The sequence below is a fragment of the Adiantum capillus-veneris genome, chromosome 8 (genome assembly GCF_014529385.1).
Source record: "Adiantum capillus-veneris isolate H3 chromosome 8, ASM1452938v2, whole genome shotgun sequence".
NCBI lineage: Eukaryota > Viridiplantae > Streptophyta > Polypodiopsida > Polypodiales > Pteridaceae > Adiantum > Adiantum capillus-veneris.
This window is the reverse complement of record NC_140938.1, coordinates 75,138,761-75,150,181: the sequence shown is the minus strand read 5'-3', so window position 1 is coordinate 75,150,181 and position 11,421 is coordinate 75,138,761. Positions and strand designations below refer to the sequence as shown.

The following is an 11,421-nucleotide window of genomic DNA, read 5'->3' as shown; positions in this document are numbered from 1 at the left end:
GAGAACGTGAACGAGTACGACTAGACAAATGTGCATCCAACTTATTGGCAGGCAAAATATGCACCAATCATTTTGGCATACCTCTAGCCTGCTCATCTCAGCCCTTTTCACATCAAGTACATCTGCATCATTAATGCGCTGATCCGTAGCGCGTGACCACCACCTTACTAGTGACTGCGCCTTTGCCTGCATTTGCAGCGGTCTTTGGGAGGTGCGTGTCTTTTTGCTCTCGCCCAACTGCCAGCAGCATGTGTGTGTCTGAAGAGAGAGAAAGAGAGACGAGAGAGAGAGAGAGAATGTGTCATGTGATTGAGAGAGCGGTGATAGAGAGAGAGAGAGAGGGAGAGCGAGGCGCGCTCTCTAGCCTTTTACTCTTTAAAGCCTGCGCTTCCATTCCCTCGTAACGCTCTCAGCTCCTGAAGCAGAAGAGTGTGAGTTAGAGCGTGTGTGTGTGTGTGAGAGAGAGAGAGAGAGAGAGAGAGAGAGAGAGAGGCAGAAGTGTCTGGGAGTCTCATCTCCAGCTCGCTTCTCTTTTGTGGGTCTGGTGAAGTAAAGCGGCGACGGTGAGCTGACAGGGAAGAGGCATGGCAGCCAAGATGCTGTTAATGGTGGCTGTAGTGCTGCTGCTATGGGCACATGAGAGCTCCGCTGCGCTCTACAATGTGGGAGATCCCACTACCTGGACTCTGCCGTCGATCGATTACAACAAATGGGCACGCACGAAGCATATTCGAGTAAATGATGTGCTGAGTATGTCGTTTTCCCTTTCTTGTTCACCTGCATTGTGTATTTGTATGGGCGAAGTTGTTATCTGCTCATGATCTACTAATGGCAAGTATTTTGTGCTTTTGACTTAAATGGCTGGTAGCTCTAGTTCTCTGCTTAAACATTCAGCCATGCATGTACAAGTGTACATGCAAGGAAAGTGTATCTGAGCATGTATATGTGCATGCTGGTGGGCGGCCGACCCGTTAGCTGCTGAGACTCTGTGTGGGTCCCATTCTACCCTCTTCTGTCACAAGCTGGCTCCGAGAATGTCGCTCGACCTTTTCGCAGTTCTTGAGCTAGTGGCTGTCACACTTGAACATGTATGTGTACATGTATAGATGTGTGTATATGAACATGCTTATGTGTATGTATATGTAAATAGAAGTATGTACACGTATATGTGTATATGAACATGCGAATGTATATGTATATGTAAATATAAGTATGTACATGTATATGTGTACATGTTAATAGAAGTATGTAGATGTGTATATGTTAACAGAAGTATGCCTATGTATTTGTGTATATGTATGTGTATTGGTATGTCTATTTATATGTAAACAACAGACATGGGATGTTGTGGTATTTAGTCAATATTATGCATTATGGAGCCGATGGTGATATTGTCTTGTGGATGACTACCATGGGTCTACACCTTGCACTTTTCCTTCAGAGTGAATATGGGCTAATCCTTGATACATCTAGGTCTATAGATTCGTATATGTATACGAATTGGCATATGTTTGCCTACATGTGTACTGGATATATACGTCGATGCTAATACAATATTCTCCTGAATATTTATTAGTATGCTCAGGTAAGTGTATCTGGATGTGCCTGTTTATCAACCCGTATGGGCATGCCCAAATTTTGTTGCTCACATCGGTCTATCTGTGAGCAGTAATGTTCCTTGTCGCCTTTTATGATGGAAAATGGCCTGTTTGTGTGCCTTTTAAAGGGTATGCTGATCGTATACTAGGTGTCAACTGCAGCACTTCCTCAAGGGGTGCAGATCTGTGCCCATGTTTTATTGCAACAAACGTGAAAATGCAGCGTTCCTGATGGTCTTGTGAGAAGGTTAAGGTTGTGATGGGTTTGTACGATGCTGATTATGACATGCATATTATTAGCTACTCTGGTGTGTATATGTTGATGCCTCACATGATGCAATGCCCACTTATGGTTTGGTATCAACAATATCAGTGGGCATTTGCTGCAAAAATAGCATCTCAAATGCTAATGCCACTTCTGCTAGGTAATATACAAGCACGTGATTTATGCCCATGCTGCTTAAGTTAGGGTAAACTAATTAGTCCATTTGTGGATGTGAGATTGATTGGATGTTTGATGCTATCTTGGATCTCTCTTTCTCCTCTTTGTTGTCGTACTTATGAAGGTAACCGGTTACACATTTGCTGTAGAATTCACATACTCCCCTGAGATACACAATGTGGTGCTTGTGAGCAAGTCCGATTATGACAATTGCAGTTCTCGAAGGCCTATCGCTGTGTATGCAACTGGAACTACCATGGTCAAGCTGACTAAGAAGGGAACTTACTACTTCATATGCAGCGTTCAGGGGCATTGCGCAGCGGGCATGAAAATGCAAGTCTCTGTTCAGTGAGCATGGTAAGCTTCGAACTTTGGATGCCATGTGATTACTTTTACTGAAAGTGAGCGGCCTTCAAAGTGCTCTTTGTGTTCTTTTTGTGTTGTAGAGTAGCCTTTTGAAAGAGGGAACTTCAACAAGCCTCAAGACTAAATGTGTTAAAGTGTGTGTTTTGCAGGTTGCTATGGATGCTTTCTGTATCTCAAATTTCAATGCTCTCTATAGAGATAGTAAAAGTAATTTCTACTGCGTAGAAAAACATATATTATATATAAATATTTTGTGATCCCTTGCGAGGCGCATGGTGCAGTGCATAATGCTCTGCCTAGAGGACTGGCAATGTGGATTTGTCGTCCTTTTGGGTTTTGTATGTAGCAGCATGATTCTTATATTCATGCATATCCCTATGACGGTGTCTTTGTTTTTCTATGAAGGTGCAGCTCCCTTTTCTTGATAGTTTGGGTTTTGTCATCGTTAAAGTCATTTACAAGCCTCATTGATATTTTGAGTGTCTTGAATGCCTGGTTCAAATTTCTCAAATCTGAATGTGATGATGCATTAGAGATCGAGGAAGGTGGTGATTATGCTAGCATGTGCGAGAATGGGCTTGTGCTTCTCTTTGTGCAATAGAACTCCCATTGTTGGGGGTATGTGTGCTCTATAATATAGAAAGTGGAGGCTTGGTGAGTTGGTACTCTGGACTCTTTAAAGTGTAAAAGCTTAACCTGGAAGAGAAATCCCGTCTTTATTTTGGTCCTTCACTCACATGTATTGCCTATGATTCGGGAGCTTTAGAGGTTCTCAAAGTGCCCTCTCTCTCTTTCTCGCCCCTCATATAGCCCTCTCTTGTCTCTCACGAGCACACACACTAGTTTTCTCTCGCGCATGATTCTTTCTTTATCATTGAGATACCATTGGAATGGTTGTGATGTGAGGGGGAAAGAAAGAGACAGGCACCTCCTCTTTCTGACGAATGGCCTAATGGCCCCCTTTAGCAGATGAAGGTGGGATCACCTTTCCGCTACAGCAGAGCGTGTCACGTGCCTCGACCTTTCCGTTTGTAGGTACGGCCGCGAACCCAAAGGAAAAGCACATTAGTACAGTGCAGGCGAAAAGTGTGCCTCAGCGTAGCCTTGAGCCGGTTGGGGAGAAAGAGATAACCACAGGGAATTTTGTAGGTTTGGAAAATTGATTCTTCCCTAACACTGGCCCGCACCAATTAAAACTTTTCCTCCTTCCCTCCTCTCTACCCACATGCACACACATACACAGTGTGAGCTTTGAAACTTGTTTGGAGAAGATTAAAATCATTATCTTACACAGGGTCAACGAGCAGGGATCTAAGGTCCAAATTTGGGGGTGCGAAGCGGCTTTGATATCAATGGTTGTCTGATCTTTGGTGAACTAGGGGGTGAACTTGGGGTGAAAATAGCGTTCTGAGGTTCACTTGTCTCGTGGGGTGTGGGTTGATTCCAATACTTATCGGTTGCTACACGAATGTCTTATCACCGTGTTAGCACATTTTGTTGTCACTGCAGTGTTCGGGAAAAGTGTGCCTCAGCTTAGCCTTCAATCGGTTGAAAAATCAAAGTAGTCGTTTGAGAGGAGGGCAAGAAGGAGAAAATCCCACTTGAAATACATGGAAAATAGTGTAATTTTGCAAAAATATTGGCTAGTATTGTAAAATCTCCGGTTTAGATTTGTCTTGGAGGGATTTTTGTATGTTAGTGAAAATCATATTTCCCGAACACTCGTCGTTGGCCATGGCACACAATCATACCGTAATTTACTTGCCCTTATGCACCCCTAGTGCACTGAATGATTTGATGGTTGAGGTTAAAACCGCGACTACCCAAATTGGGCCTTAGATCCCCTTTGGACCATATGTCTGTGCCATATAATGACGAGGGATTAGTATGCTTGCTCTCTCTCTCTCTCTCTCTCTCTCTCTCTCACACACACACACACACACACACACACACACACACAAGTGTGGTGTGACCCTATCTATGTTCCCACAAACATTGGAGGAGACCATTTACATAACATATTGCAGTAGCTTTGTCGGAGCCATACTTGCCTTGGACCTCATGCCATAATCTAGATGATGGGCTGGATGCAACTCGATTGGTGTGAGTTGTTAATTGATGAAGCTTTGTGTGACCATGTGCATATATATTAGTTAATGGAGCTCCGCGTGATCATGTGCTTAGCTACTATTGCAAATAAGATGATTATGAAGGAAGAAGTAAACATATACACAAATGAAGTGAAGATTTGAAACTCTTCTGCCTACGTGGCAGAAGTGCTCACCAAATAGATTTTCAAGATAATTTTTTTTTTCTAGTGCCATGTAGGCATTTGAGCTCGGTATTTAACCCCCTCAAAATGGAAACGAGGCAAAATACTGCAGGCCGATGAGATCGTTGAATCTATTATGTGTAATATGTAGGTGACGGTGGATGAGAATTGGCTTGCCAAGAGTTGCCTTTCATGTATTTTTCTTGGTTGGCAAAAGGTTTTTTTTTTTTTTTTGAAAGTAGGATGTACACACTCGTCCACGTTTCCCGCTTCAATGACGTTCGATTATTCAATTCATCCTATGATATTTGGATAGTGGCAAATCGTGCGTGGCTTTTGACACAATGGAAAATCTTTAGTAGCATTTCATTGATGATGTGTTTTGAAGGTCATTTAATAATCAACTCTCTCTCTCTCTCTCTCTCTCTCTCTCTCTCTCTCTCTAGTTGGTCAAACCATTAATCATTGTTTGCTACACAAGTCGAATTGTAGGATGGGGACTCGGGATGCATTGACTCAGGCTTATGCATCGCTTAACCATAGTTTGTCTATCGCTTCTCATTGCTTGTGTTGATTGATCCATGCTGGATAGAAAGATTTTCCTTCATACAGTGACTATAACCATGGACAATTGTGACAAACACAACCTATGTTTGCATCCTATGACACTTACAATGAAGATCATAGCATCAACGGAGGGGAGTTCAACAAGAGCAAGAAAGGTTATAGCGTAAGCAACAATACAAGGTTGAGGGGCAATGAGAGACTGCTCCATGCAAGAGTGGAGGTGGAGATAGTCGTTCAAAGATATAATAGCAATGTATGTTCCAGAGATACAAGAAATCTTCAAGGTTTGTACTCTGTTTTTACACCTCCATGCATATACATTTGCTTTTTTAAACCTCCATGCCTATGCGTTTGCTTCGTCGACTCTACCTCTCTACGGGGGGCAAGGCACGACTTTCGTCTCTTATTATCTTTGAGGAGACACAATGCCGACTCTCCATTATACTTCTTATGACACTTTTGTCTGATGTACACTATTTGATCTACAATGTTTCTGCTTTGCTTATTATATGAGCGTAAGTTTAAGTACTCATGTTGTTATGTTGTACCTCATAATTAATGAAGTCCTCTATGTTCCAAGACGAAACCATTGCTCGTTATCTAGGTCAGTAGTATATTTCAATCTTTACAGTTTGCCATTGCTTTTTGTTCACTGGTCTTACAATATGTTCTTTCTCATTGTTGTACTTTCTTTTAGTCACATCTTAACATCATCTTTTATATGGTGATAATATAGGGATGAGAGGCAATGAGACTGTCCCATGCGGGAATCGAGGTGGGGATAGTCATTCAAGGATTTGATAGCATTGTATGTTCCATAGATACAAGAAAGTTTCAAGGTTTGTTATCTGCTTCTAAGCCTCCATATCTATGTGTTTTCTTGGTCAACACAAGTACTCTATGAGACAGGGTATGGCTTTCGTTCCTTGTTATTTTTGGAGAGACAATTACGACTCTCTACCATAATATTTGTGTATGGCATTGCTGTGTGACACGCACTATTTAATCTACAATGCTTCTCTTTTTCTTATTGCATGATGCATGATTTTAACTACTCATGTTGTTCTGTTGTAGCTCAACAATAGTGGAGGACCCTCTGCATTTCAAAGTTAGATGATACCACTGCTCGTTATCCATATCAATAGTACACTTCTATCTTTACAGATTGCCTTTTCTTGTTGTCCACTACTTTTACAATATGTTCTTGCTTATTGTGGCTGGATCGGGATGCCTCCTTTGAGCCGACGCCCACCTTGGGTATGGCAGTCCTACCGGACATCCGCTGGACGGGGGCCTTTTTCTACCAGGCGAAAATCCTGGAGTACTTGGGCAAGATTCAGTACGGTCTGTGAGTTACAAGGGTTTGTCCCTCTCTCTCAGCCTTGGTCCTTAAATGCATCACTGAATTCGTTTGGTGATTTCCCGACGTTACCCTCGGGTGGCGTGATTAACAAGGGAACATGGACTGACTAACATGGCATGAAAAGACTTTTTACTCCCCCGAGGGGGAAACTTGCTTCCATTCCCCGTTGACATGCCACGATACGGCATGGAGGCGCTTTTCCCTTTGTCAGCAAGTCCGCAAGGTAATTTGTCTTTGACTCGTTTGCGCGCACGCGAAACAAAGGCAGTTCCCTGCTGGCTTGCCGGCTCTAGCCCAAAAAAGTAAAAAGTAAAAAGTTCTTGCTTATTGTTGTATTTTCTTTTAGTCACATATTAACATCATTGCCAAAAAACCTTGGCACGGCCTAAATTGGCCATAAATCAACCACACAATTGAGGCTACTAAGTAAAAGTGATATGCTTTAAATAAACCAATACAACCAATTGGTCTTTTTGCTACCAATGGACAATAATTAGGAGACATTTCATGGTGATAATAACCTATAATGGCCTACTTGGTGATGCAAATAGATGCTATGCGAGTGCTATGAAAGAGCAAGAGCAAAGAGGCTAACATCTGCCAAGATGTGGTAAATGATAGTGGGGACATTCATGTAAGGTGGTGGCGATATTAGTTTTGTAACGTGCAACCAGCTTGGCGTTATTTTCTCATGCGTTTTGTAAATTGTATTGGATGAAATTTTACTTGGCTGGCCTAAAAGGGTTCGTACAATGCGGCCAAAGGTTGCTCCATGTAGCCTACATCTTAGTCGTCAATGAAGTATCCACATCGTATGCTTTTTAGCTTAAATTTTTAACCACGTCGTAGCCTCCCTGGGTAGGCCTCCCTTTATTTGTATCTCAAATGTTTATTTATACTTTGAAATTTTCTTCTTTATTGATAGCAAGGCCAACCGAGCAAGACTAGTTATTAATATAGACTCTGAAAAGTGATGCTATAAAAACCATGCAAACAACGATCATAGGCAAGCTACACATAGCGCATGTGATATAATTTAGAAATAGACTTTAAAAATTGAAGAGTTGTGTACTGTTATATGCCATGTGGCTTCATGTGCATGCAACCTATTAAAGATTTCCTTAGGTTAACCAAGTAAATAGATCTATGAGGTCTCTTGGGAATGGGTCTACTACCTTTATTGTTCTCTTCTCCTTTTATCTCTCACATATATATTTGGAACCAATTTTATGAAAATGGCAGACTTTGCATGGGCATGGTAAGGAATCCTCATTTTATGAATTAAGACTAATGTTGTGTAGGGTTAAGGTGACAAGGGCATTCAAGAGGCTAGTTTTGAATAGGTTTTTCTAGATTTTTTGTAAGGCACATGTAGGATGTGGACCTAAGAGGTCGCTTTCTCTCTCTAGTTTTTTGAAAGTGAAGGGAGTAAAGGAGTGTGGCCACATCAACAAAAATGTGTGTCTCTAAGGGCCAAAAATTGATTTTCTTTTTCAAAAAAATCATTTTTACTTAATTTTTACCCCCCGCCCTCCCTCCAACATATATGCATATAAAAAGAACCTTTTTTTGACCTATAAGCACTGAAAGTCCACTTTTTCAAAAATCCCACCTCCCCCCCCACCCCCCAAAAAAAGAAAAAAACCCTTTGTTCTCTCCTTCTCTCCCTCTCCTCTCCCTCCCTGCCCCTTTCTCTCTCCTCCTCTCTCTCTCTCTCTCTCTCTCTCTCTCTCTCACACACACACACACACACACACACACACACACACACACACACACACACACACACACACACCCTGCCCCCTTCTCTCCACCCATCTCCCTCGCTTCCCTTCCCCCCTCTCTCTTTTCATCCTTTGCTTCCCCATGCATCATCTGCCATGTGCTCACGGAAATCACAAATCGTGTGCCTCTACTACCATGTACTCCGCACACCAAAAGCGTACATATTGGTTTGCGCACAGAGTTTGCACCGAAGGTCGTACATGAGGGTGAGTAGAGGTTATCAGGAACGTCATGCCGTCGATAAGACAAATGTCAACATTAGGATGGATGACAACTTTTACGTTGCTTTCATCCATCCTTTAATAGACTTTTGACGTTTCTTCTTTATAGGACCTCGGAGAGAAACTTGACTGAGCATGGAGTAAACTTCGGCTTGAGCAAGGACCCATATACTAATCAGTCAATGTGGGACCAATCCCCTTGTTCTATTCATCAAAGTTCATTCATTTCCCATTGGCGGTAATCGCTTCCTTGATTTCTTGTATAATCTCCATGAACCTAACTGTTTCCAAGGCGTTCTCTTGACAATTCTTGGCCTTCCACATGTGTTTGAAGTAGTAGAATCTAACAATTTGCATGTCGATTAGTAGCACTTGTCTCTTGAACACCTTCTTGCCCAGGAAGAGATCATTATTGAAGAACCCTATCTTCCAGGTCTTTTGAACCCATTTGCAAATCTTCCTTGCTAGGCTACAAATTTCGAGACACTCCTTGAATAAGTGAGGGAGGTCCTCACTAGCCATTTTGCATTGCGAGCATCTATATGGACCAATTCCTTTAGCTAGAACCTTCACACCAATAGATAAGGCTCCCCATAGGACCTTCCATAGAAACATATTCATCCCAAGTGGCCATTGTGGGCACCAAATGTTCTTCACGATTGTTAACCATCTTGATTCCGGCCATTGCTTGCCCCACTACTTGTTAAGGAGGCGAAACCAATCCAATGAGACCATAAGGGTCTTGTATACGTTGGTACCAACAAAGTTTGTTCGTATAGAAAGGATTGCTATGCATAGATGGAGATGTTGGTAGTGAAAGGGGCAGAGATAAAACAACTACAAATAGCATGGGCAGACAAGTAGCAGTTGATATGTATGCTTTATGTGGTTTATAGGCCAAGATGGACTCCAAAAAGGGCCAATTTGAGTGGAAGATGAAAGAGGTTCAAGGTATAGTCTTTTTGCTTTGATATAAAGTTTGAAGTGGTATACAAACATGTCCAAACGGCTCCTCAAACGGAGCCACGGTTTGCAAGATATGGTGGTCTGAATCTGGGACTAGTGGTTACAGATTTGTACGGGGCTGGACAGTTGTAAATAGAGGACCAATGATGAAGTGAATGCATGGGATTGAAGTTCTCATCACGTGGAGCATGTCGGTCCTTTCAGATTGGCAATCAAGGGAGATATTAGCAAATGAAGTTTCATCCGGGGCCAGTTTCGGGCCGGTTTGGTCGCCTCAGTCGGTGTGCCATCTGAGGTTTTTTGAGCCTCGCTAGGGTTTGTATGTAGACTATGCGTATGAAGGCCACAAGAAGTGACAGAAAAAAAGTCAGGCTCTGGACAGTAGGCCTGATACTGAAGGTCAAATTTGACGACAATTGTTAGCGAGGCTATACCATATGTTTTTTTTTCACATTTTGGGCTCTTAGTTCGAGGACCTCGGATAGTCGAAAATGTAGGCTTACCAGGTGGAGTGGAGGCTTAGTATATAATTTTTTCGTGGGATTCGAGGACTTAACCATTGGATCCTTGAGCACCAGGTTCCGGACGGTAGAAGTTGGGGGGGGGGAAATTGTGAAGTATGTGAAAATTTTTGGAGCCTTGGGGGCCAGTCCATGGGAGGCTGCCACGTGGCCAAGCATCATCCCACATGCGCTATGCACACACTCGGACACGGGCTATAAGAGCTTGGGGCGTGTACATTATATGGTTAGCACAAGAGAGAGAGAGGGGAGCTCTCTTGGCTATGGTGTCCGATGTCGACGACGCTGTGTGCTCGCGTGCGGGGGCGGCGATGGAGGAGATGGTTGTTTGGCGGATTTGCGGCGGCCTTTTTTGTTAACGGCGCACGTTGGAAGTTGATGATGTGGCAGTCAATTTGGGCTTGGTTCACACGTCCACACTGGCAAATCTTTTTGAAGGGAAAGAGAGGGAGCAACGACGGCGCCGTCGCTGCCTCCCTCAAGTGATAGTTCATGTGCTTAAGGGGAGGGGATATCTCGAGCCCATCAAGGGGCGGTTCTCATGGATTGAAAGTGGAAAGACGATGTGGTGTCTCGGGCATGCATGGGTTGCTAAAATGAGTGTGCCACTTGTAACAATGCAAAAAAAATGCCAAAAGAGGCTCCAGTTGGATGTGCGAGCCAAAAAAACCTCCATTTTTTTATTTTTTAAAGCCTTGTAAAACCCTATAAAACGGGATTCACACACAAATGTTAGGGTCTTTTGGCCGGTTGGTTTTTGGAGAGAGATGGGTGCATGTTTTGAAGAAGAAGGCGGAGTTCACCATTGAATCTTCGTTGTCGGTTCTCCCCTTCCCCCCTCTCCTCTACTCGTCTTTGCTTCTCTTTCTGGATTAATGTGTGTGTGTGTGTCGCCCTCGGGCCGGTTTTCTTGTGGTGTGGTGCAAAGAGAGAGGAAAAAAGGTGGTGTTTGGGTGTGTGCGATCACAACACGTTTGTGATGCGAGTTCGTGCTCCCCAATTAGTGCTTGCGTTGCCACAATGTGGTCGGTGTTTGTGTGTGTAAATGCAAAGTTTTAAAGGTGATTATTAGGGGATAGGGTTGCTGTGAAAGCCTTGAGCTATAGAGAGGCATTTCTATGAGTGTTGGGTGTTTTCCCACTTCCCCTTTCCATCTTCTGGTGCCCCCACTGAGGAGCAAGCTGATAGCTCCTGATTTGGTGAAGAAGACACAATTTTTTGCATCGGTAAAGATGGCATCTCGAAGCTATGGTCCTATCTTTACAGGCGAGGAGAATCCCAAGGAGTGGATTGCTGATTTTGATCTATTATATTTGTTGT

General features: G+C 43.1%; 1 protein-coding gene across 1 annotated transcript; it reads left to right on the top strand.

Annotated features, from left to right (window-relative positions):
- The first annotated feature begins 396 nt into the window (after positions 1-396).
- LOC147452390 (mavicyanin-like) lies at positions 397-2,833 on the top strand. Its single transcript, XM_086518107.1, has 3 exons — positions 397-750; positions 2,190-2,397; positions 2,556-2,833. Exons 1-2 carry the CDS (start codon positions 585-587, stop codon positions 2,390-2,392), a joined length of 369 nt encoding a protein of 122 aa, XP_086374233.1. The 5' UTR covers positions 397-584; the 3' UTR covers positions 2,393-2,397; positions 2,556-2,833.
- The last annotated feature ends 8,588 nt before the right edge of the window (positions 2,834-11,421 follow it).

Excerpts from the sequence above, each read along its gene's own strand:
- LOC147452390 (XM_086518107.1), top strand. The coding sequence starts at position 585 with ATGGCAGCCAAGATGCTGTTAATGGTGGCTGTAGTGCTGCTGCTATGG. Across the intron at positions 751-2,189 it reads TCGAGTAAATGATGTGCTGA|AATTCACATACTCCCCTGAG; the intron begins GTATGTCGTTTT and ends CATTTGCTGTAG.